The sequence below is a fragment of the Buteo buteo genome, chromosome 5 (genome assembly GCF_964188355.1).
Source record: "Buteo buteo chromosome 5, bButBut1.hap1.1, whole genome shotgun sequence".
Taxonomy (NCBI): domain Eukaryota; kingdom Metazoa; phylum Chordata; class Aves; order Accipitriformes; family Accipitridae; genus Buteo; species Buteo buteo.
This window is the reverse complement of record NC_134175.1, coordinates 33336514-33359404: the sequence shown is the minus strand read 5'-3', so window position 1 is coordinate 33359404 and position 22891 is coordinate 33336514. Positions and strand designations below refer to the sequence as shown.

General features: G+C 39.1%; 1 protein-coding gene across 2 annotated transcripts in view; it reads left to right on the top strand.

Annotated features, from left to right (window-relative positions):
* Positions 1-3179: 3179 nt before the first annotated feature.
* The window catches only part of CSRNP3 (cysteine and serine rich nuclear protein 3), an 84100-nt gene continuing 64388 nt past the window's right edge, over positions 3180-22891 (top strand). Inside the window, exons 1-3 of one of the 2 annotated variants that reach the window (XM_075028548.1) lie at positions 3358-3383; positions 5576-5640; positions 15962-16132. In XM_075028548.1, coding sequence (XP_074884649.1) covers positions 15985-16132 — 148 coding nt within the window. In that variant the 5' untranslated portion in view covers positions 3358-3383; positions 5576-5640; positions 15962-15984. Of the gene's footprint in view, positions 3384-5575; positions 5641-15961; positions 16133-22891 lie in introns of both variants that reach the window. The other variant, XM_075028549.1, reaches the window with a different exon arrangement.

Sequence of the window (22891 nt, the reverse complement as noted above, 5' to 3'; positions counted from 1 at the left end):
GTGAAGCCTGAACCAGGATCCATGAACGGTTTGTAATGAACCAAACCAAGTCAGGAGCTGCCTTCAGCCCTGATGGCATAGCTATATAGATTTAGTCAAAGGATGCAGGCAGCCTTCTTGTTTCTGATTTCAGCGTGCTTACATTCTTTTAATTTACTTGGTCAATACCATTATATGGTAAGGCAGAGTGGATTACTGAAGTGCCATTTTCTCTGAATTTTTTCTCTGAAGCTTTTTTCAGGGAGGAGGTGATCCTGTAGCATATTATCCTTTCATAAAGGGATTGCCAAAAGAAGCTTCATTCTTTGTAGAGTCAGAGAAAATGGAAGCAAATATTTTAGTAGTAACAGACATAATGAGGGAAAGGAGAAGTGAAAAAAGTCGTCGAAGGAATCTGCTTCCCGATGAAGCCTTCCTTTTGTCCAATGTAATTGCTCTGGAGAAAAAAATTAAAATGTATGTTTTAAGGAGTATTAAGTATAGAGAAGTTTAAAAAAAAAAAAAAAAGCTGGACTAGCCAAAAGAATATAAGCACACCCACTATCACCTGAGTCACAGCAGGGATGAGGTCCAAACCTCCAAGAAGGACCCAATTTCCCTTTCTCCATCTCTGTGTGTATGTGATGAATTAGTCCAATAATAGCACTTTGGAGCCAGAAAGCATTGTTAAGGCTTCGCAGGGGCTGGCGCTGGAAAGGGACAGCCGGGTTCAGGCTCCGTGTAGGGGAGCAGCTGGGGGCGCAGGCGGCTCGGAAAGGGCAGGTGAGCCGGAAGCTGAAGGCGGCCCAACCGGGCGGAGCGGGTCAGGCCGCGGGATGGCCGCCAGGCCCAGTCAGGCGCCCGGCGGTCCGGTTCGGTCCGGTCTGCAGCGGAGAGGCGGGTCTGAGATCAGCCCGAGGCGGGCGGGCAGGTAGGTCTGCCGTCAGCCTCTCGGGGTCTGGGTCAAGCGGGTGCCTGGGCAGGTGCAGGCATAGCTGCAGCAGAGCGGTGGCCCAGCTCGGGCAGGGGCCGAGGGCAAGAGGCTGAATTTAAAAGCGGTGTCCTGGCGGAGGGTGGGCAGGCCCGCCGCGGGGCTGCGGCTCCCTTGCTCTTTGAACGCCACCAGCTGTGCTGTCGGGAAGTTGGCCTTGTGCCCAGGCAGCCAAACCCCCACCCCTCACAGGGCAATGTCCTCAGCCTCTTGACCTGCTAGCAGAAGTGAATTTCATATATTTAAAATGCATTTACCAAGTAAATGACTTATTTTTTGATGTGCAAATTTGACAAGGACCATCTGGTGTTACGTAGAATTCTGAAGAAACTGGTGAGCCTAGGTTATGGAGACTGCACAGACACCACTCTGCTGGGGAGGCTTGTGTGTGCACCGCTTGGAAAGTGCCGGGGAAACATCAGCCTACTTAATAATTTTTTGTAGCAAGGCTATTTGTGTTTTATTTTGGAAACACTGTCTGTATTAGTGTTGCTTCATTTGGGGACTACTTTAGAGGTGTTGGATTTTTTTGTTAATAACCTCCTTTTTTCATAGTAGATTTTGCAGGCCGTTCTGATTTACTTGTTTGTACTGTCCGTTTCTCTGTGATTAGTTACTCTAATAGTGCTTCAGGGCTGGAACAGTGCTGCACCTTGCATCTGTATTGAAAAGATTTTTATTAAATGCAGGTATGGCACTAAATTCTGTATGTCTGTGCATTTCCCTCAGCAGGCGGGCTGGTTGAGAGGTGAAGCCTTGGTGCTCAACTCCAAATTTCTTTCTGCAGATAAAAAAGAAAAAGTTGAAGATGTTTTCCAGGCAGTTGCTTATCATGGCAAAATGTCCGTTGAGGTTTTCCTCAGTGCTCCCCACAGTTCCTTCCCACTAAAGAAAATTGTATGGATTGTCTGGATTTGAAACCTAATAGTAATTTTAGTTTTTTAATGCTTGCAGGAATGGATTTCCATTTTTCTAGGCATCTAGGAGGAAGTTTTATATTAAACTGAGGTAATTTGGTTTAAAAGACACCTACTTGTTAAGACAGAATCTGAATGTTATGCATGGGATCCACTGGCAGTTTGTTACGATAAGACTGACAGCTAATTTTTTTCAGAAGTTAAAACAGCTATTACTTTATAGTGAAAGCACGCTAATTGGTATAGTCTTGCTGTGGTTAAAGATCAATAATTCAGTGAAGAGGATAGATGGTCTTATTTAAAGGAATTCACAGTTAATTTTATTGGAAAGCCATAGCTGAAGATCAAAATTTGTAAACATAAAGGTATTTGTCAGCTTCTGCTGCTTAACATTTTCCTTTCAAGGGGAAATCCTGGAGTACAAACGCTTTGATGTGGCGGTAAACATTATCTTAGCCAAGACTGAAGACTCATTCTTGATTTTGATTTTAATTTTAATTAAACTGTCATAAAATGAATCTGATGCTGTTGTCTTCAGCTGATCTGATACCTGATTTATATGCATATATAGAAAATAAAAATCACCTGATCTTGGAAAACATTTTTTTTTCAACTAGATTTAAGAGGCTACAAGTAAACTTAATAATATATTTGAGGCACAGGAATTGAAAATTGTTCACCCAGTCATTTTTTGCATTTGAGTTCTTATTTAGGTAGAAAGTTTTGAGTGGACAAAGTTCACAAAGCACATTGGATTTTGGCAACTGTATTATAAATACAGCAAAAATAAATGCACATGCACCGATTATACAGGTAGAGCTTTATATAGGTAGAACTTCAAGAAGAAGTAGCTAGTAATTATTGTCTTTCAGGTATTTTATAAATACTGCGTCAAACAGAAGGAAAATGTTTGGTAGGAAATTACTGGCATCCATCTCTAAAGTACTCTAATTTGCATTGAGATTTCAGATTCTTGCTTTGTATAAAAGCACCACTGTTATTTTGATAATCAGAAAATTTCCTAAATACACAGCAGCACTCTTCACTGAAGATCTGGATGACTGAGTCAGTCTCAAAGAATGTATACAGGCAGTAACTGTGTTCCTACAGCTGTTTGCTTGTTTTTTTCCTTACAAAAAGGAGCTGAAAGGGAGAATTGCTATTCACTAGTGGAGCTGAAGGTTATTAATAGACTTATTTTTTTCTGTCTTTAAATTTTGTCATTACCTTCCAGTACAGAATGTCCTCACTGATTACAAAGTAGCTCATTAAAGCTGTTTTTGAGATGTGCTTTTTTGTTTTGTTTTCTTGCTGTTTTACCATTTTGCTAGCATGCAGATGGGGGTGGGGAGTGGGAAATAAGGGAGAGAGCATGTTCCAGAGGATGCCAGGATGACTTCAGTTATTGGATGACTGCTGTCTGATGGATGGAAAAAGGAGGAGTAAACCTTTCAGTCTGTGCTGACGGAGCTGAAACACAGAAACCCGATTCACAGGTAAGGGTGAAAAAAATTCCTGTTCTGAATAGCTATTCTTGATCCTTGCCACAACCTTTCTTGGGTATAAAAAAAAATGCATGTGCAAGCATCTTGTTTGTTCCTCATTAATGACTTTGAAGCAGCTTTTCAGGTTGTTATTTCTCCTGCCTAGGAGGTTTCAACCAATGTGAGATCCATAGATAGTGAAATCATAGGCGTGCTATCTGATGCTGACAACTTTCTCATGTGACAGTATAGGCATTGCATCTCATTGATGCTGAAGTGTTCAGTAAGCTGTAGGAAGAGAGGTCTTTTGTGTGATGGAAATACTCGCTGTTGAAAATACAGGGTATGCTACCAGCAGGAAAATAGTGCTTGAAGATCTAAAAATGTTTTCTTTGAGTTTGGATAGGAAAACGGTTTACAAATGAACTGCTGCTAAAACTGTATGTGTTCTATTTAGTGTTGAATATAGAGTAAGAATGGCTCCTCAGAGCAACTCTTAAAGTTCTTGTGAATTTTTGATTATTTTTAGGTTTGGAATGAATGTGGTTTATAATTCAGTCATAAAATTATCTTTGGCATAAAGAAAAAACATGATGCATATAATTAAATTATGTGTACAAGACAGAAAAATCTTGTAGTACCTATAGCAGTTACATATCAGTTTTAAGAAACTGTTGAAATAGCTTGTGTGAAACCTGTTCTGCTGAGTTTGTATTATCAGCAGCTGTTAGTTAACAGACACTGGATATGATAAGTAGCAAATAACTTTATACAGAAAATAGATTTGGTTATCAAGCCACATTATTTGAGGATATAGCACTACAGGCAGAAGTCCTGGCCCCACTGAAGGAATTGGAGATTTTGATATTGGCCTCATTGGGGCAAGGATTTCAACATGTCAGCTCTCCATTGACTTATTTCTACATCTTATGTGTAGCAAATAGTTGTTATGCTACAGGACCCTGTTTTTTTGGTTTGAAGCAGAAATCTTCATTGAAATAAATGAATTGTGATTATCACTGGTTTGAGAGTATATAGTCATAAAATACATTTATAAAGCTAAAATGCTGGAAGTTTTAATAGATTTCAGAGATTAAAATCACTAAATGCGTGTATCCATTTTTGTTTTATTTACTGGGTGAACTCTCTTAGAGCAGACCCAAAACTATTAAAAAGTGATTTTATTAAAGAAAAACTGGACAAAGTCAATTAGAACTCTTACTGAGTACTAAGGAGGACTGGAAGAAGCTTTGTCCTCTGTCTGCTTATTTATACACCTTACCAGCTGCAAGCATCTGGAGTGGTGTCCTTTTTTCCTAGCTGTTACCTCAGAGATTGGAGCCTGATATGTTTGCTAAACAAACAATCAATCAAAAAACAAACAAAAAACCCCACCAAACCCCCAAACTTACAGCAAATGTCAGCAATTCACAAAATTATTCTAAAAGACTGAACTGTATTTTTTTTTTAATACTGGAATGTGAACACTGGTAAATAATACTGACTGAAAAATAGATGAGTTGCATCCTAACATTTATTATTTGTTGGGAATGGATATGTATCTGAAAGCATAAGCACAACTGTTAAATTACAATCTCAAATCTATGTATTCCAATCGCTTTTCCCCCCTCAAATGAGAAATCTGGCTCAGAGCAGCTCCAGTAACAGAGAGGAGTTGATGAAAACAGAGATCTAGTTCCACATGTATTTAAATTATTCTGTCTCCTTGGAAACGCTGCTGCTGCAGATGGATTTGGCTTTTGGTGGCTAAAAATATCTACCACTTAATAATGACAGCATGAAAGATACTGAATAAAACTACTGTGTTGTCACTAGTTTTAAAGTTCCCTAATGATTCAGGTATTCTACATGAACTACAGATTTGCATTTTCTGTCCAGTATTCCCTATCAGCTGCTGCCAGCACTCACCAGCTCAGTGGAAATGAGATAAGCTCATTAGCATTGGTTAGAGACCTACTGAGAAGGGAGCGTGTGGGTGGGAGGTAGGCTAGATGGAGAGTTTGAAAGCAGGTAGAAAGTTGGGGGAAAAAAAAGTTCATGGTGGTGGTGCGGGTATGTGTTCTGTAATATTTGAGGATACAGGCTTATTCACAGGGAAGTCTATGGTAGGAAGAGTATGCTTAAGCCCTGCCTTTGTAAGTTAACAATTTGTAAATAAAACAATGTCTTTTTATTTATCGCAGAATCTTCAGTGAATGCCTCCTTATCAGTTGTACGTATAGGTGATTGAAATATCACACAAACCACTGTAAGTCAAATACTAAATTACCTTAAACAAAAGCCAAAACCTAAATTACTAAAGAACTTGTAAGCAAGAAATAACATTACATTACTTAGCATTACTAAATTCCATCCTTTTGAAGAATTAATTCTTTTCAGTTAAGGAATTCTTTCTTTAATCCAGTTCTGTATTATTTATTCCTTCCACATATCACAACTTCTTTTGCTGTTAGCTGGTATTCAGTATATATGAAAGATACCACTTCTATTTTTTGATCTCTCCTTCATTTCCATTGGATGGCTTCCTGCTTGTGCCCAGAAGACAGAACAAATGACAAATATTTCCTCAGTGCTGCATGGTGGGCTAAATATACCTCTTTTATTCTTTTATTTTGTTAGTATATATGTGATTTGTTGTAGCATAGATCAAAATTGCTGATTAATTTTCCATTATTGAATAAGGCATTTTTCCTGTTCTGCAGTGTCTTAAAGACAACATTAAAATATTACTAGGTATTGTTACACATATAAATAATTAATCCTCTGCAAATTAATACTAAAATCCATTTTTAGCTGACAACACAAGTATCAAAGATCATTTAAAGTAAAAGTTGAATACTTGGTTTTGATTAATTGAAATGAGTAAGAGGAAAGGATCTGGTGCCTTTCATTCTATAAGAGACTATTAACGTATTAACAAGGCAGATTATTAAATGGATTATAGAAATTTTTCTATGAAGAAAATAAAATTTAATCATAGCAGGCCGTCTTACTGAGAACAATTTGTTTTGTATTAAGATGAGCAAACCCTTGTTGCTTTAATTTTAAAACCTCCTTTCCTATAGTATGTAATTTAAGAGTCTGTGGAGATAAGTAAATCTAAACATTATTTGAGGAAGTAAAGGTTTGATAAGCTGGAAGTAGCATCTGTGTGTTTTGCAGCAGTAGTCAAGTTGTACCAATTTGACATGAATCCTTTGATTTCTGGATATAGAAGCAGAAGTTCTCTTCCGCTGAAAATAGCGATGAGAAAGTTTGTTGCACATTGCCTGTCATGTCTATGTTATGGAAGACAGTGATGGTAGCACAAAGTACTGCGCTTTTTTTTTTTTTTTTTTTTTTTAATAACAAGTTGCAGGCAGATGAATTGAGGTTTCTGCCAGGCTAGGTTTTTCCAGCAATCTTCAGCATTATTTGTTCATACCTGAAGAGAGTTCTCTGCTATACAGCTAATATCAGACCATGTAGATGAAGATAGACTATCTAACCACATTTGTCACTCTCCAAAAAAAACCCCCAAACTATTAATTCGTCTTGTTTCTAAACTCTAATCTCCTAAAATTAGACGTTTTTGATCTTGTCATATGTAAGTAGTACCATTATTGTCAATAATTATGGCAAGGTATGAAGGATTTGGTCCTTTGTTATCTAAAATTTGCGTCTACGTTCCCCTGTCCCCCCTCAGACACACGTACACACCACTCAATATATAAACTGTTAAGTGGGAAGAGTTTGCTTCTGTCTTTTCAGATAGAAGAGGAAAACCTACTTCAGAGTTACTTTTGCAAGTATGTTCCAGTACATTTTTGTGTCACAAGTTCATACTGCACTTCTTGGAGTTCAGATGTTCTGGTTTTGGGGGTGTTGGGGTTTTTTTGTGGGTTGATTGGTTGGTTTGGTTTTTTGAAACTCTGTTAGAGGAGAGAATGGCTAACCCTGTGTCAAGATGCAGAGATCGTGGGTCAGAAGGGGAGAGCAGTTGAATTCAGGCTTACTGTTTCGGCTTTGATGGCAATGGTGAATGAGCAGCCAGGTTGTGTGTTAAATAGCATTCAACAGGCAGCTAAGTAGCATGTATCAGGGCTGTAGAGGTGTGAAGGCCCCTTTGGCATATACCAATCTTGACCAAGCTGTACTTTGGTAGGAGCATACCGAGATACCATGTTGTGCAGTTCCTCTGCAGGCAGTGCACAAAGTTGGTGTTCATGAAAGAACAGTGTGAAAGATCAGTACTGACATAGTAGGAAGACATGTTGCAGTATGCCAATTAGTATTATTACCTGGGCTAATCTGAGCAAAATTTATATTAAAGACCTCTTATTTCCAGCATTCTGTAAGTTGATGGCATTCCAGTCTCCACTATAGAGCTGGACCCTGCTGCCATTCATGTAGCTGGCAGCAGCATAATGCAAAGCCGCTGTGCCAAAAAGATGCTGAAAACACTACTGCCAGTCTTAGAACATCACTCCAGTTGCTGGGGAGGGGCTAAGCAAGCCAAATGTTTTCTGCCCCTTTTGCAAAGGGGTGCAATTAAGATGTTTTGTTAGTATGCTGTCTCCCATAGAGCAGACAGACCAGTTTTTCCCATCACCTGCATGCTCACTCTTCTCTTAAAGGCTGTGTATCTGTAGAAGCCAATAGGACTGGTGGCAGTGTTTTTCTGTTTTCACATTTCAATTTTATGAAGAGTTGTGACATCTCCTGGCCAGAGCTCAGCTGTAAGCAGTCCTGCAATACAGTCAGAATATTTTTTAGTAAGTCTTTTCTGGGAGCCCACATACAAACTTAAAAATTTCTTCTGGGATACAGATACTTCTGTAGTGGAGGTCCAATACATTGCACTCTTTTTTTTTTTTTTTTTTTCTTTTTCTTCAAACGAAAATCTTCAACAGAGACTTTGGGTGAAGAGATTTTAATTGATGAAATTCATCATCAGAGCTTAAAACCTAGAAGAGAAGTGGCCAATACCAGGTCTTCAGCAGTGTTACCTGAAGACTTTGGAAAGGCCTTCATGACAGGCCCTGCTAAAAGTGGCCTAGATGACTTAGACGGAGGTTAGGCATTATGAACCTGGGTTTATGACCCACTGTCAGCATGACTTTCTCTTGAATCCCCTGTTTGCCTCTAGGGCTTTGTGTCATTTGTGCATCTTTCATTCTTGTAGAAGCAGTTCTTGCTGCAGCAAGGTTAGAAAATTATTATAAATGAAACACAAGCTCAAGCTAAACAGCTTTTGTGGGCAAATCTCCTCTTGACAGGAAAGCCTTCTCACTGAATGCCTCTGAATCCCCTTCTACGAGGTTGCACCTTTGTCATTGTAGACCTGAATGCTAAGCTCCTGGATGCCTGGCTGAATTATCACTGCCTCTTACTCATCTCATTTTGCTCTCTGGGGAGCATGCTGAGAGAAGACTTTGAAGAACTAGCCTAGAATTTTCTTCTGTTGGCCAAATTATACAAGTGTTTCATTTAACTGTTGACATCAGTTGATACAGCTAAGAACTGAACTCAGACATCAGAAGGCCGTTTCACTGCTGCTGTATGCAGGTGGGTTTTTTTATTAGGATGATGGAGAGGGGGATATTTACATCTGTGGTGCATGTACAACCTTATGAAATGCTTCTGGAGGAGTAAGGGAGCCAAATCTACCACCATTGCATCTGTACTGTGTGTAGAGACAGGAGGTGAGCATATGCCAACATCATTTCTGCATTCTTAATTCATTGCCAGTGGAGTTAGTTGCCTTGTGTTAGAGTGTACAACAATGTGTAGGCAGTCTAGAAGATTAGTGGATTAGTACTCAAGTGTGAAATCAGGAGTGCTGTAAAGTGATGGTATAGAAACCCTGCAAAGAGCAGACTTGGCAGGATTTGACTTGCAATGCCAGAACAGATTCCCCAGGTTGAATTGCGCAGCCTTATCCTGCAGGATTTGCTTAGTGCTATGGATTTAGATAGACTGAAGCAAACAAGCAGAGAAAAACTTTTCCTAGTTTACGTCTGTGTAACTTGACCACTGCTATAAGCACAAATTTGTGAGTAGGATTATACTAATGGTATTCCCTGTGCCTATACAGAGCAGTCTCTTTAGTGGAATTAGCTTGCTATGTGTTTTTAATTTTTACAGCTTGTAGTAGTGAAACTATCAGAGCCTACCTCTGGCAACTGGTGCTTGTGATTAGGACTGCCAAATACAGCAAAACATGTATTGCAAACATTAATTTGAATTCTGAACAGCTGTTTGATTCATGTTCATGTACCTCTGTTGTTCACTGTTTGCAAGCATTCATGCAAATGGATTTTTGTCTGAATTAATGCAGTCCTTTACATGAATAGTCATTTTCACAAGCAAATAATATTCTTTGTGTGAGTGATGTCACTGTAGATGCTTTTGGTTTTGACCCTGTGCCCCCCCCTTTAAAACTTAGTTACACAAGGAGCAAAATAATTAAGTGCAATATGTGGAACCAAGCAAACACCTCGATTAGTTCACGACCGTCTCTGCTGCTGCTGCTTATTCAGCAAGTAAGAAAAATGCCTTTAAAATCAAGCTTTGTTTGCAAGCTAAGAAAAAGACCTAAATTCAAAAAGACTATTAATCACAACAAATAACCCAAACATCTCTGCTTGTGAGCATCAATGTTCATGATTTCACTGTGAAATTATGTGCCAAGTCTCCCTAGCATGTTATAGCACATGCTGATTGACCAGTGGGTGGGAGTTGTTTGTGACGAGTACTTTCCAGTAATGTTTTATGTGTAACATCTGTTTTCTGCATCCTCCTGTTCAGTTTGCAGTCATTTGTATGGAAGTGGTTTTTGTTCAGAAGCAAATCTCTATTGCTACTACAGACTTTGTCTAGATTTTTTCTATACTTAACAGTTGATACATTTGAGACCAGGCAAAATGCAGTGTGACTCATAGGTCAAGTCTTTGATGCCTGCCTTTTATTTTTATTTTTGTTTTTATTTTCAGATAAGAATTTTTATCCGGGTAGATTTTATCATGGTATGTGATCAGATCTCAAGAAGGAATTAGTACAAAATAAAGTTTCATAAATGAATGAGAAGCAGTTAATTGAGGGGTTTTTTTCCCCCCTAAATGCCAGTGTGTTCTTGGACTTTTTCTCTTGTTTTTCCTGCGCTTCAGTCAATAACTGATTCCTATAGTGAGGCTTTTCTGTAAATCATGAGCATATATAATCTGATGCAGGGTCCTATTTTATTATTTCATATCTGTTTTGTTATGCTTACTGCATATGGTACATATATGAAGTTTATGTTTTCACAGGTATGTTCCATACTTGTTCAATTTCCCATGTGATGTTGTATGAGCTGTATACTGTATACTATAGTGCTGAATTCTGCAAAACAGTAACTTATTTGAAGATTTTGACTAGGATGATAATGTCTTTGGATTTGTCTTTGTCACTGCACAAAGATTTTGTCAATTCCTTATTTCCATATTGCAACTTGTCTGTTTTATTAGTATCTTTTAGCACGTTTCAAAGCACTAGCTGAAGTGCAAGTTAGAAGAAATGCTTTTACCTCTCTCTATAGTGCCTATCCAATGTGGTCCTGGAGCTTTTGGTTTGTGGATTATTGGGTTTTTGTTGTTTTACTTTTTCTGTCCGTGGGTGTCAGTGAAACAATGAGAATATGGCAACTTAAAGTTAGGTTTTGTAGAGCAAATTTGACAGTGTATGTTATGGGGATAACATTATAAGAAGATGCTTCTTTTGGGACCACAGGTAATGCACTGTCACCCCTCCCCTCCACTCAGTAATTCTGATGCCACTCTTTTTGGGCTTTTCACTGGGGTATGGAGATACCTGCTTTCTAAAGGACTACTGCAGTGAGATTGTTACCATGGTTTTCTAAAATTTCCAGCCTTTTCGGGTACGGGAGAAAATCAATCTAGTCAGTCTTTTGCTTTTGCATTATTTTACTTTGTAGGTTCCAGGTAGTGTTGTGACTGTTTTAAATATATGCCCCACATTTACATGGGATTTTTGTCTTCTAGTAATAACATGTTGCCTCTGAACTTTAAATGTACGATGCCTGCCAATTATCTGGCATCGTAGCAAGGCAAAGCGTGTTGCCATGGAGCTTTGAGGACTTGCTTTGCCAGTCAGCGTACCCACAGCTAGAGAACTGGTTAAATGATCTCTTCGTAGGAGTAGTTTCTTCAGGGTGGAGGAAAACTAGGAAAGAAAGGAGGAGAAAATGGATGGGGGGGTGTTTAAGAAAGATATACTGTTCTCGCAGCCCACATCTATCGTATGCTTCTGCTGTGTCAAGTTGCCATTTCCTTGAAGAATCCTTAATTGCATCAGGCAATTGGTGTTTGAGCTCACAACAACGTGTGTACCTGATTTTCCTTGCTTTAATACTGTTCCCTCTGTTTCAACTTCATTTTGCTTTGCTGTGGATTAATGCCATGTTAGCATGGTGAGGAGCATGGCAGAGGATGATGTATCACATTGCTGTGCAAGGATTTTTTGTTGTGAAGGTATCAACAAACAGGAAAGCTTCCAGTGCCTGCTTGTTACTCAGTTGTGTGAATCAGCAGGATGCTGCTCCAAATCAATCTTAGCTACTAGACAGCTTATTTAATAATTCTCCAGAAAGGTCTGTTTCTAATTGAACTTTACAAGCCAACTTTCTCCCTTTTTCACCTAAACTGACAACTTTGATGTAGCAGATCTCTAACTGTAGCGGTGGTTGTTTTTCAGTGTTTGCCTCTGAAGGCTGGACCTCACTGGTGTCTTACTGGAAGTCCAAGAATATTGACTTACCACTTTGTGTATTTGTTTCTCTTAGTCATGTGATGTTGTTTGATTCCTGTAGTCAGTCATGGACTTTTGTATACTGGATTCTATGCAGAAATATGCACATTTGCTCATTTTTCTTCAGAATATACATATTTCTATAGTACTTCTGTGTTTGAGATTATTCCCATCCTGTGTGATGTACTGTCTTGCATGCTATAAGTGACTTTTGTGTTAGCAAAATTGTACCACTGTGTAGTTATATCACCCTTGTGATTCCTGTTATCAGATATGGGGTTTATTTATTGTTTTACTTTCCATTCATGTATTGAAAATTTGACTTGTGTAAGTCTTTGGTGCCTTGTCCCCTAAACCTGTACAGTCTTCAGTTCACGTGGGGTTGGATTTGGATTTCTTTGTGCCTGCAGTTGCTTCAGTTTGATTGCCCAAAATCTGAAATTACTGATTCAGTCGTAGCTATGGTGCAGGAAAAAGAACAACAATTCGAGTTCCCGGTCCTGGTTCCCCAATTCTGGACTTAGGGAACCTTTAGAGATATCACAAACTTCGTGGCCTCATTGCTGTTAGAAGTTTGACTGATGCTTATTCCTGTTGGTCTCTGTCTTCCGCTAGGATATGCAAAATAATGCCTTCATAAACAGCATTGTGTTGTGTGTCACCATGCTTATTATCTCCTAGTTCCTGGAGATGTGGACCTCATTCAGGTACTACAGGATGCCAATGTAAACGAGGCGTGGGTTAAATGTATCAGATAGAACATGCTTCATGTGCTACTGTGCAGATGTGCCTCCTTCTGAAGAATATTGGCTTATGGAGCGGCAGCTGTTTATACAGATGTTATTCTAAAGGGACCTCCTGCTGGTACATAGTGTGTACAAACAGTTTTAGATCTCTTTAATCTAGCTCTGTGATAGTCAAGCTCTTGAGTAATGGAAGCGTCTCCTTTCCCTGTGTAGTGTTTTCCTGGGGAGACTTGATAGCAGAAAGACTAGAATCAGAAGATCTCAGGCAAGTGGCAATGCCTAAATTTTATCACGACTACTTTGTCAAACAACCTTCTTGATAATCTTCCTGGAAAAGAGTCAGAATAAAAATTGGGCAACAGTGATACTAAATGTATATAATGGATAGCTATGCCTTCTTTATGTGTTGCAGTGATACTCAGGTTCTGCAGTATTCCCGTATCTCCTGGCTTATCTTGATCTGCTAGCTGGGTGTAGAGCTAACCTGTATGCCACTTCCAAGGATCCTGGGAATCATGTGTTATGGTTCGTTACATAAATCTTATTAATGAAATGGCTTTGCTGCTACCTGGTCATGACACTTGGTGCAAATGTAGGCTATGCTAAATGCAAGCAAATTTAAAACCCTTTGGTGTGAAAAATATTTTTCTGCTATTAGCTATAAACAGTTCTGGCTATTGAGACCCTCACTATCTGCAACGATTTTACTGACGTGCAAGATGCATGTTAGTCACCCAGTCACTGTGTGGTATACTTGCAGAAGACAATGTCTGACAGAAGGGCTTTTGTCTGGAAATCATCTGAGGCTATGAAATTAATTCTTGCTCTCTGACAGCCTGCACACTGGTGATGATTGCAGCTCTTAGGTTTGCCTTGCAGTGCAGTTGTGACAGGTTCTTGGGACCTGGAACTTCATGACTCCTGTAGCCACAATTTCAATGGGCTCTGATGTGGATTTGACCTAGGTCTCGCTTGTATGATAAACTCTTTGTCAGCCCGTTTCTCACTCTCTTCACTGAGATGTTTGAATGTAAGCATTTTCTTTCTCACACTCCAGCTGCTTCTTTACCCTCTTCTGCAGTCAAGCTATAATCCTGTGGTTTTGATATTGCAGGCTGTTGCCATGGAAATAATGGTGATTTCACAATTTCGGTGTTGTAAGCACTGCAGGAGGCAATGGAAAAGGTGGTTGGCAAGAAATATAGTGAGGACGTGGGGGACAGTTCAGAGGAGTTGTTTCTGAACCTGGCTTTGGGGGAGGAGGGGAGTGTCTGCCCCCTCTTTATTATTGTGGGTTTTCAGTGTGTGAGTTTTGTTCTTTTCTCTTTCTTTTTTTTTTTTTATTGTAAATGGGATTTTTATTGAAAGGTTGATGCTTAACTGTTTCATGTATTCTTACATTTTTTGCAAAGGTTATTACAAAGTGATGCTAAATGCTACTTTCCTTGTCCTCAGAATAAAAATACAATGCTTGGCAGTTTATAATAATTCATTTTTGGACTAAAGGGCAAAGGTTGAGATCTAAGCACATTCTGTTTAAGTCATGTCTTTAGCCTGAAGAAATCCCTTTCAGGAAAACATTTTTTTTCATAAATAGTAAAACAAGCTGAGAACATCAGGACAGCCATATGCATTTAAAACTGTGTGACTGGCAGTATTCAAACCTAATATATTCGTTATTTAATTTTTAGTGTGCTCTGCATACAAACAAGTTTGGTGCTGAAGATCATCTTACGCAGCATCTGTTCTTAGCATTATGTCGTGATTCCACATCTATACTGAAATCTTTCTCTAAATTAGACGGAACCATAAAGGTAGAATGAAACTTACTGGAGGAAATAACTTTGTTATAAAATGAATTGAATTGGCAGCTTAACAAGCTGAAGGCAAGTGGCATTCAGAAGAATGAGAATTTGTGATACTATACGCTTGAAAGCATCAAACAGCAGCCTTTTTTCCCCAGCTATTTACAGCAACATTCCATTGATTAGTGTAGTCAGAGAGTAGATATTATCTGTAACTTTTAAATTAAGATCTTAAAATTAATTCTCAGGCTTCAGTAGGATGTAATCAGTAACGATGGTGACAGTAAACTTTAAGATCTTCTTTTAATTGAAGATAGAGAAAAAATTGTTTCAGCCTATCAGATGCAGTAAAATGATCTAGGAATTGCTTTAAAAATATTTTGATCTTTTTCTGCTTGGTATTCCATAAATGGAGATTAAGATGACCAGCTGTTATATATGAAAGGGAAACAATAAGGAATGTTCAGCATGACTCTGGCTTTGCTGCGCAGTGTTATTAGGAAGCCAAGTTCTTAAGGATAGATTCAGTCCCTTGATACTTTACTTGTGTGAATGGAAATAGTCTATGTGTGTGTCAGTACTCATACCTGAATTTCACAAAAGTGAAATGACAAAATGAGCCAGAACTGTGTTTGCAGGGTCTGATCTGAAAAGATGCTAAGTATCTCATGCTCTCAAACCTAATTGAGAATGTGGGTATCTGATAGTACTGAGTATTACATAAATCAGACCTTTAAAATAAATCAAAAGAGAGAACATTTTCTTTCTGAAATATATTTATTAGTGAACACTGGTTTTTGTCATGTAAACTTTCTTGGTGCCAAGTAAGTTTTTAAGTGTTGTATAAAGGTGCATTTCTGCTGAATTATATTGGATTATATATACTTTCTTCTTGGCCCAAATTTGCTGCATAACTGAAATACTTGTATCTTTTTATGCATGAGATTGGTTATAGAATTTTGCCTGCACTGGTAGAATATAGGTAGCATTTACCTACTGTCTTAAGAAGGAAAGACTGCCTGTAAGAAAGCCAGTGAGATGATGAATATACTGATGGTAAGTATTTTTGACTTCTTCCTGGAAAAGTTGTTTAAAACTCTTGGTAAGGAGCCATTTAGCTACAGGTAGTAGTATCTGATTTGATAAATGAACTCCTCCATGATAAATGAATTTGAAGACCTGGACAGCAGGCAGGTGTTTCATTGCCTCGTTGTCTCTGTTCCTGTTACAGGTGCCTGTGACAGCATTGCAGTGATGAGTGGAATTTTAAAGAGGAAGTTTGAAGAAGTTGGTGGCACCTCACCTTGTTCCTGTGTGTGGGAATCAGATGATGACATTTCTAGCAGTGAAAGTGCTGACAGTGGAAGTAATGTCCATCCATCTACTTCTAATCATTTTACTCGTAAGTACTAAAGTGGTGTGTAAGGCTTGATACTCCTTTTTATACAAGCTAAGAAAGGGTCATCTTACTTGGAAGAAACACAGTGTAGGCTATCTGCTTTTATTTTGCAGCATTTTTCTGTTTTATTACATTTAAATGTTGACACCATGAGGAGGTACTTTTTTGAAAAAGACCTATTTCCTCTGGTAGTTGTTTATGTAAAAAATTTGTATGTCAGAGTAAGTTTCAGAGGAAACTCCACTTTTTTACTATATCATTTACATCTGGATAGTGTGAAATGTTTCAAGTATATGGGAGAACATCTTCCATTTGGGGTGATGATTTGGGGGAAGAGGGAAAATTGGCAGTAACAAAGGTTGAAGGCCAGGTCTTCTGCTTGACCCTGTCTGTTCAGAGTTGAGAGTAGTGTGCGTGATCTGTGACAGAATAGCTGATCCCTCTGATCATTCATCCTGCCACCTCAGCCAATGCAACCACACAGCCCTCAGTCCTTTTCTTTCACTCATTACAGGAGTACACAGAGGAAGAAATGCATAATTCTCCCTGAGATGATATTAGATTCCTAGTTGATGTCTCCATGAGACACTTGAAGAACAGAAGTCCTTTTCTTGTTCCCACTCAACCAGCTGAACATGAATAGTTAATTTACAGCATATTTTTCTTTTTGACCTCTCAGGTTGAGGTTACCCGTTACTAAACTTGCAGAATTTGTGGAATCTACATAAAGCCTCATATCTGGAGTAAACCATGTGTGTATATGAGTAGCAGTAAGTGATCTGGATTTAATCTGACAATGCATATGTAGCAGCTAGAAGGGTGTCTGCATTTTTTTTTTTTTAATTATCTGTCTAATAAATCTAGGCTAGAGCTATTTTTGAATTACAGCTGGCAATAGGGTTAGTGTAGTTCCTTACCTGAAAAGGTAAAAAGCTCCTCTGGGTAACGGACACTTCTGTATTGCCTTCTCTTTGAGTGGACTTTTCAAAAGCACGCTGAGGACTTGGATGTTCAGCTGAGGGTGGTGGTGAAGGTGCTCCTTGAGGGTGCACCACAGGAGTCTGTCCTGAAACCTGTCCTGCTTAACATCTTTATTGATCACCTGAAGGAGGTGACGGAGTGACTTGCATCAAGTTTGCAGAGAACATTGAGGGGAATAGTTGATGCCCTTAAGGGAAAAGCCCCATTGGGAGGGACCTAGGCAGGCTGGAGGAATGGCCTGACAGGAGACACACAAAATTCGGCAGAGACAAACGCAGAGTTGTGTATGTGGGAAGGAAGAGCCCCTTGCAGTGGTACAGGCTGGGAGCCGACCAGCTGGGGAGCAGCTCTGCAGAAAAGGCACTGGTGGTCTTGGCGGACAGCGAGAAAGGTGAAGGTGAGCCAGCAGTGTGCCCTGGCAGCCAAGAAGGGCAACAGCCTCCTGGGCCGCATGAACAGCAGCACAGCTAGCAGTGCAAGGGAAGCGACCGTCCCCCTCAGCTCAGCACTCTTTAGACTGTACCTGGAATATTGTGTCCACGTTTGGCCCCCCCAATGCAAGACCGACATTGATAAAGTGGAGCAAGCTCATCAGAGAGTCACCAAGGTCATGAGGTGACTAGAACGCTGACCCTGTGAGGAGAGGCTGAGGGACCTGACCTTGCTCAGCCTGGAGAAAGGGAGGCTGTGGGGGGACCCAACAGAAACCGTGCAGGTACCTATGAGGAGCTTACGCAGAACGTAAGCAGGCTTTTCCCAGTGGTCTGTGATGGGAGGGTGAGAGACAAGGGATGTAGATGGAAACAAGAGATCTTCCAACTGAATGTAAGGAGAAACTTTTCACCGTGAGGACAGCTAGGCACTGGAACAGGTTGCCCAGAGAGGCTCTATAGTCTCTATCCTTGCAGGTTCTCAAAACCTGACTGGCTAAAGCTGTGAGCAGCCTGGTCTGATATCTTAGCTAACCTTGCTTTGAGCAGGAGGTTGGACTAGAGACCTGCTGAAGTTCTTTCCAGCCTGAATTATTTTGTGGTTTTATGGCTTGTCTGCATCAGAGATTCAGAGAGCTGAAGTAGTACTGCTTGTTCTTATTCCAGAACCAAGTTCACTGGTAAGCAGAGAGTGGTAGCAGCAAGCATGTTGCCTAGATGCGGTTTGTACAGTACTGTGAAACCTCGACTAGACTGCTTTTGGGCTGTTCTGATAAGTCTGTAGGGAACTGTGTTTGCTTCATCAATTTACTTGCTGAAGTCTCTGCTAGCTCTGAGATCTATTTGCCACTTTACACTGCCAAATGCATGTGTGCATCCCATGCTCTTATTTGATACTTCCAGTTTTGCTGCCTCACCTCTGTGAGTGCAGCCGGTACTGAGTGGTTTTGAAAAGCCTAGGTTTTCTCTAGGCTTCTTGCTGAATTAGAGTGCTAGTGGGAAGAACAAAGACTGGGATGATTTGAGACACAGGTAGATGTGAGATGTCTCACTCCCTCCCCCTCCCCAAATCATTACCCTGCTTTGATTTTACTTGAGGCTCTTGCTGTTGGCTCTTGGAACTTGAACTCTGCAGATTTAGTGATGGGTTTTTCAGCCTGGAATTTCTTCCACTTGGCAGTCTGCCAGTGCTTTTGTCTACTGAATAGGCTTCAGGGCATGATGCAGATACATTTATTTTGCTTAGCTTTCATTTGTTTTCCATTTTTTGTGTGTTGGGTGGGTTGTGGTTTTTTTTTGGTTTTTTTCATTGTTTCATTCTTGACAAAGCCACAATCTATTTGCTTATGTTTCTGTAGGCAATGGCAGTACTTTTCTAATGCAGCTGTCTAGGTAAGTAGTTTGTAAGTTTTTTTTGTGGAAAAAGAAAAACCCTAAAACATCCCTGACTGCTGTGACAGCAGACTTTATAAATCACAAAGTAAATGAACTAGTTCAAGTGTTTTTGTAAAGCAGAAATAAACAAGAAAGACTGAGTTTAAGGAGCTTGGCTGTCCATGGTTGAATCTTGTACAATTTGATGGCATCAGAATAGAATCTACTTCTTTTCACAGTGGTGTTTACATAGGGTGGTGAAGAATCAGACCTATAGCCCAAGAAAATGTAGTATTTAATGTAAATTAGCTGAGGAACTTCTGGCTATTTTCCTGTTTGTTACCTCAAGGAAAATTCAGCAATTCCTATATAACAGTTTTATTTTCCCAATTTTACTAGCATCCATTGTTTTTTGGAAGTATACTTTTATATTTTTCTGGGGAGAGTGGGTTTATTGGAGTGATTAATGCAACAGATTACTACCTACTAAAGGTTTTTCAGGGGATCTGGAATTACACATTTTGTATCAGAACTAATTTCTTTTCAGTCAGATTCTGGCAGTAGCGGTTTCCAGATTCCTGTCCTCTGTTGTTGTTGTTGTTGTTGTTTTCTATTAGTCATCAGCTTCTGCAAAACCCAAATGACAAATTTATTAACAGTCCAAAAATCTTTAGATGTAAAATGGAAATCAGTAAGAATATTTGCAAATAAAGATTATTTGTGTGAGAAAGTTGCGGGATTCGGTTGGCTAATGTTTGAATATGGGGCAAAACAAGGAAACATGCCTTGCTGTTGCAGACAACTCTGTCCTCACTAGCATATGTTATATGCCTAACAGCAGGCTTTTAGAATATGTAAGATGTGTTTTCTCTAGCCTCATCTGAGATCAGTGTAAAATTCTTTCTTCCTCAGCCCACTTTATGCAGTAATGTGTTTATTCTGCACACGTGTTCCCTGAAGTCTGGGTTCCTACTGTGTGCCCAAAGCTGCTCTGCTGTTCACAAAAATCTAAAAAGAGTCATATAAATTCTTCTCACTCTTCTTTATCAATACATGTGCAGATTCATTGCTTCTCCAAGGGACTGCTGAGACACACAACAGCAATCTAAAAAAATCTTCTATTATGCCATGCGCTCCAGTAATCCCTGTCAGTACACAGTAATTCTTTGTGATAGTGGAATGTAATATTATAACAGTATTTTATAAGCTGCATGTAGATTAAGATTGTTGTTAATAATTAATACTCAACATTTTACATTCATCTTTATATTTCTTTTTCTGTGATAGTATGTTTTATTAAAAAATAAATTTTGGGCATATCCAAATCAGTTAAATGATTACAGTAGCATTATATTGCTTTTCATTTCCTCAATGGCATCCATGGAAAGGAATGTGCCTTTTTCAATAAATAAAGATACAGGTCTGTGTGCATGTGTACACATGTGTGCCTATATTTATAGCTTGAAAAAAACCATAACTATATATGTGTGTGTATATGTAATTTGAAGAAGCATATATATGTGTTTGTGTACATTTATGTGTACAAGTGCAGTACATGTGGTAATGGCACACAGAAGTGTTGAGTGATACTTTAAATGTAAAGCTTGTGACAGAATGCCACAGAACTGAAGAGTGAGAAGCTACAGGATTTTATACATATTGTTACCAGTCATGGTAACTAAAGAAACACATCTGTCTCTCTCCCCCTAAGGTTTAGGGATTTGTGTGTATCATTTACTTCTTTTCTAGTAAGAAGCCTGCACAATATATGCAGGAAACCAATTCATGCCATTCTTGTTAAGGAGACGTGATTTGTGGTTGTTTCTTTGTTCCTTGAAGAAGTTTATTATTTCACTCATGGATTGTTTGCTAGTCATTTTACTGGAATCAGGATTTCACTTTGTTTTAAATCAGAACTTTTTTCTAAACTCATGGTTAGGGAAGTTCACAGGTGTATTTGTGTTGGCCCAAACTTTATCTCAGGTGCAACTGGAAAGTTTCTCTAATTTGTCAGTTAACCTTCTGTGGATTGCTGAAGCACACTACAGACCAACTATGCTCACCCCTGCCATTAAATATAATTCTTAAGCGGGTGGGGGGTGGGGGGGGATGTCAGTGAAGTTGTTTAACAGGTCTGGAAACTGCTAGATGCAATCATGATAAAACAGAGTTTTAAATTTAAGATAATTCTAGGAAAGCATAGGGAACACCAGTACCTGTTTGCTCTCTATTCAACTTATGTGTACCTAGTTATTTGAAAGAATAAATTAAAGCTACAGAGGGAAAATATGCCTGAAGGAAACTAGCTGAAAACAAAAAAAAGTCCCTTAAATTTCTCAATAAAACTCAATTCAAGGCTTCTGAGATTTTTTTTTTTAAAGATCTGAGTACTACCACATTCACATTGCTGTTTTTCATATTATTCCCAGTTAAGCTACTCAGTTTGCTCACCCGCAGTGAGGCCAGCCCGACGATATTCCTGTGTATTATTATTATTTTCTTTTCAGCAAGATGGTCTCTGCTTAAAGGGCAAATGGTTGCAGTAAGCCAGTCCTGTCAGTTAGCAATTATGAAGTGTCAAGTGGTTCCAGTAAAAGGCAAGAAGAACTCTGGGGTGTGGTGTTGGTCTGTGAGTTGGCTCTGGGAGATGGAGAGTGAAAGGCTCTTGTAGCCTTTGTTAGTCAAGAGTAGAGTTTTATTTTACCGAGTTTCACGTTGTAGGGAAACAACCTGAAATAATGTTTGGTGTGGAGCTGGACCACCTTGGGTTGGGGCAGAAGCCTGCAGATTATTTCTTTTTCTAAACAGCGTATGTAAGACACAGAAACTAATGGCAATATAGATTTTTAAAGGGATTTGCCTCAGTTTAAAATGCCAAAAATGGGATCTTGGGAATGCTAAGAACGCTGACCAAAAGTCCTTCCAGGGTATCTCAGACATGTGATCAAAGAAATTCAGTCCCCTTAAGTGGAGACTTGTACTGATTGTTCCGGGAAGAGTCTGTCTGCTGTTAATGTAGCCAATGTGTAGAGCAGGAGTCATAAATACTTTTACTTTCCAGACTCTGGATTGTTAAAAACAATAATCATACCTGTTGTTACATGGTTCTTTGTTAGATTTGGGGAACTGCTTGACTCCCTAGTTAAATTCACTGAAGCATTTCCAGCATGAAAACCTGAGGCAGCAGAGATTTTCCATTATCCTGTTGTTATGTCATGACTGACTTCAGTTTTTGCAGTTTCTATGACAACCGTGATTTTTGATTGGTAAAGAATAAAGTGCTAAAAGATTTTTTTTTTTGACTGTACGGTATTTTTCCATCAAAGGAGTAGAGTGAAAACATCAAGATACATTTCACTAATCAGTATTGTAATTGAATTGCTGCCTAAATGTGGATATGTATTTGTGGCAGACTCCACATACGCTAATTTTTCAAATAGAACAGATGAGAAAATAGCCCTATTACAGTTGCCAAATAACTTTCTAGAAAATGAATGATAATTTATATTTGCAATTTAAGACATTCTTATTTTTCAAATCATGTAGATATTTACATTCCCATTTTAACCCTTAAAGAAATCTACTTATCAAGACACGGCTCAAAGCAACACACCAGGTTGTTTTCTAAGATTCTTTGGCAATTTTTGCAAGTCATCAGCAAAATGTTACTTGGGAACTAATGATGGCATTTCATAAGGTGAAAGTCAAAAAAAGGAGAGAGAGAGGAACAAGAACATGACTTGATGGATTATAAGAGAACAAAGGGAGGGGTCAGAATGCACTGGTGAACAATTAGTGGTTACTGGGGAAATACAGAGAGGAGCTAATAAAGAGCTGATCAGGGTGGGAAGACGGCTTGTTGACTATGTTATTATGTATGAAGGAAAAGAGAGAAGGAGGTTCCCTGAGATGAGATGAGCTTGACAAGCAACAGTGTGTTTTTCAGTAAGAGCAAGAAAGCAGTGGTAACAGATTT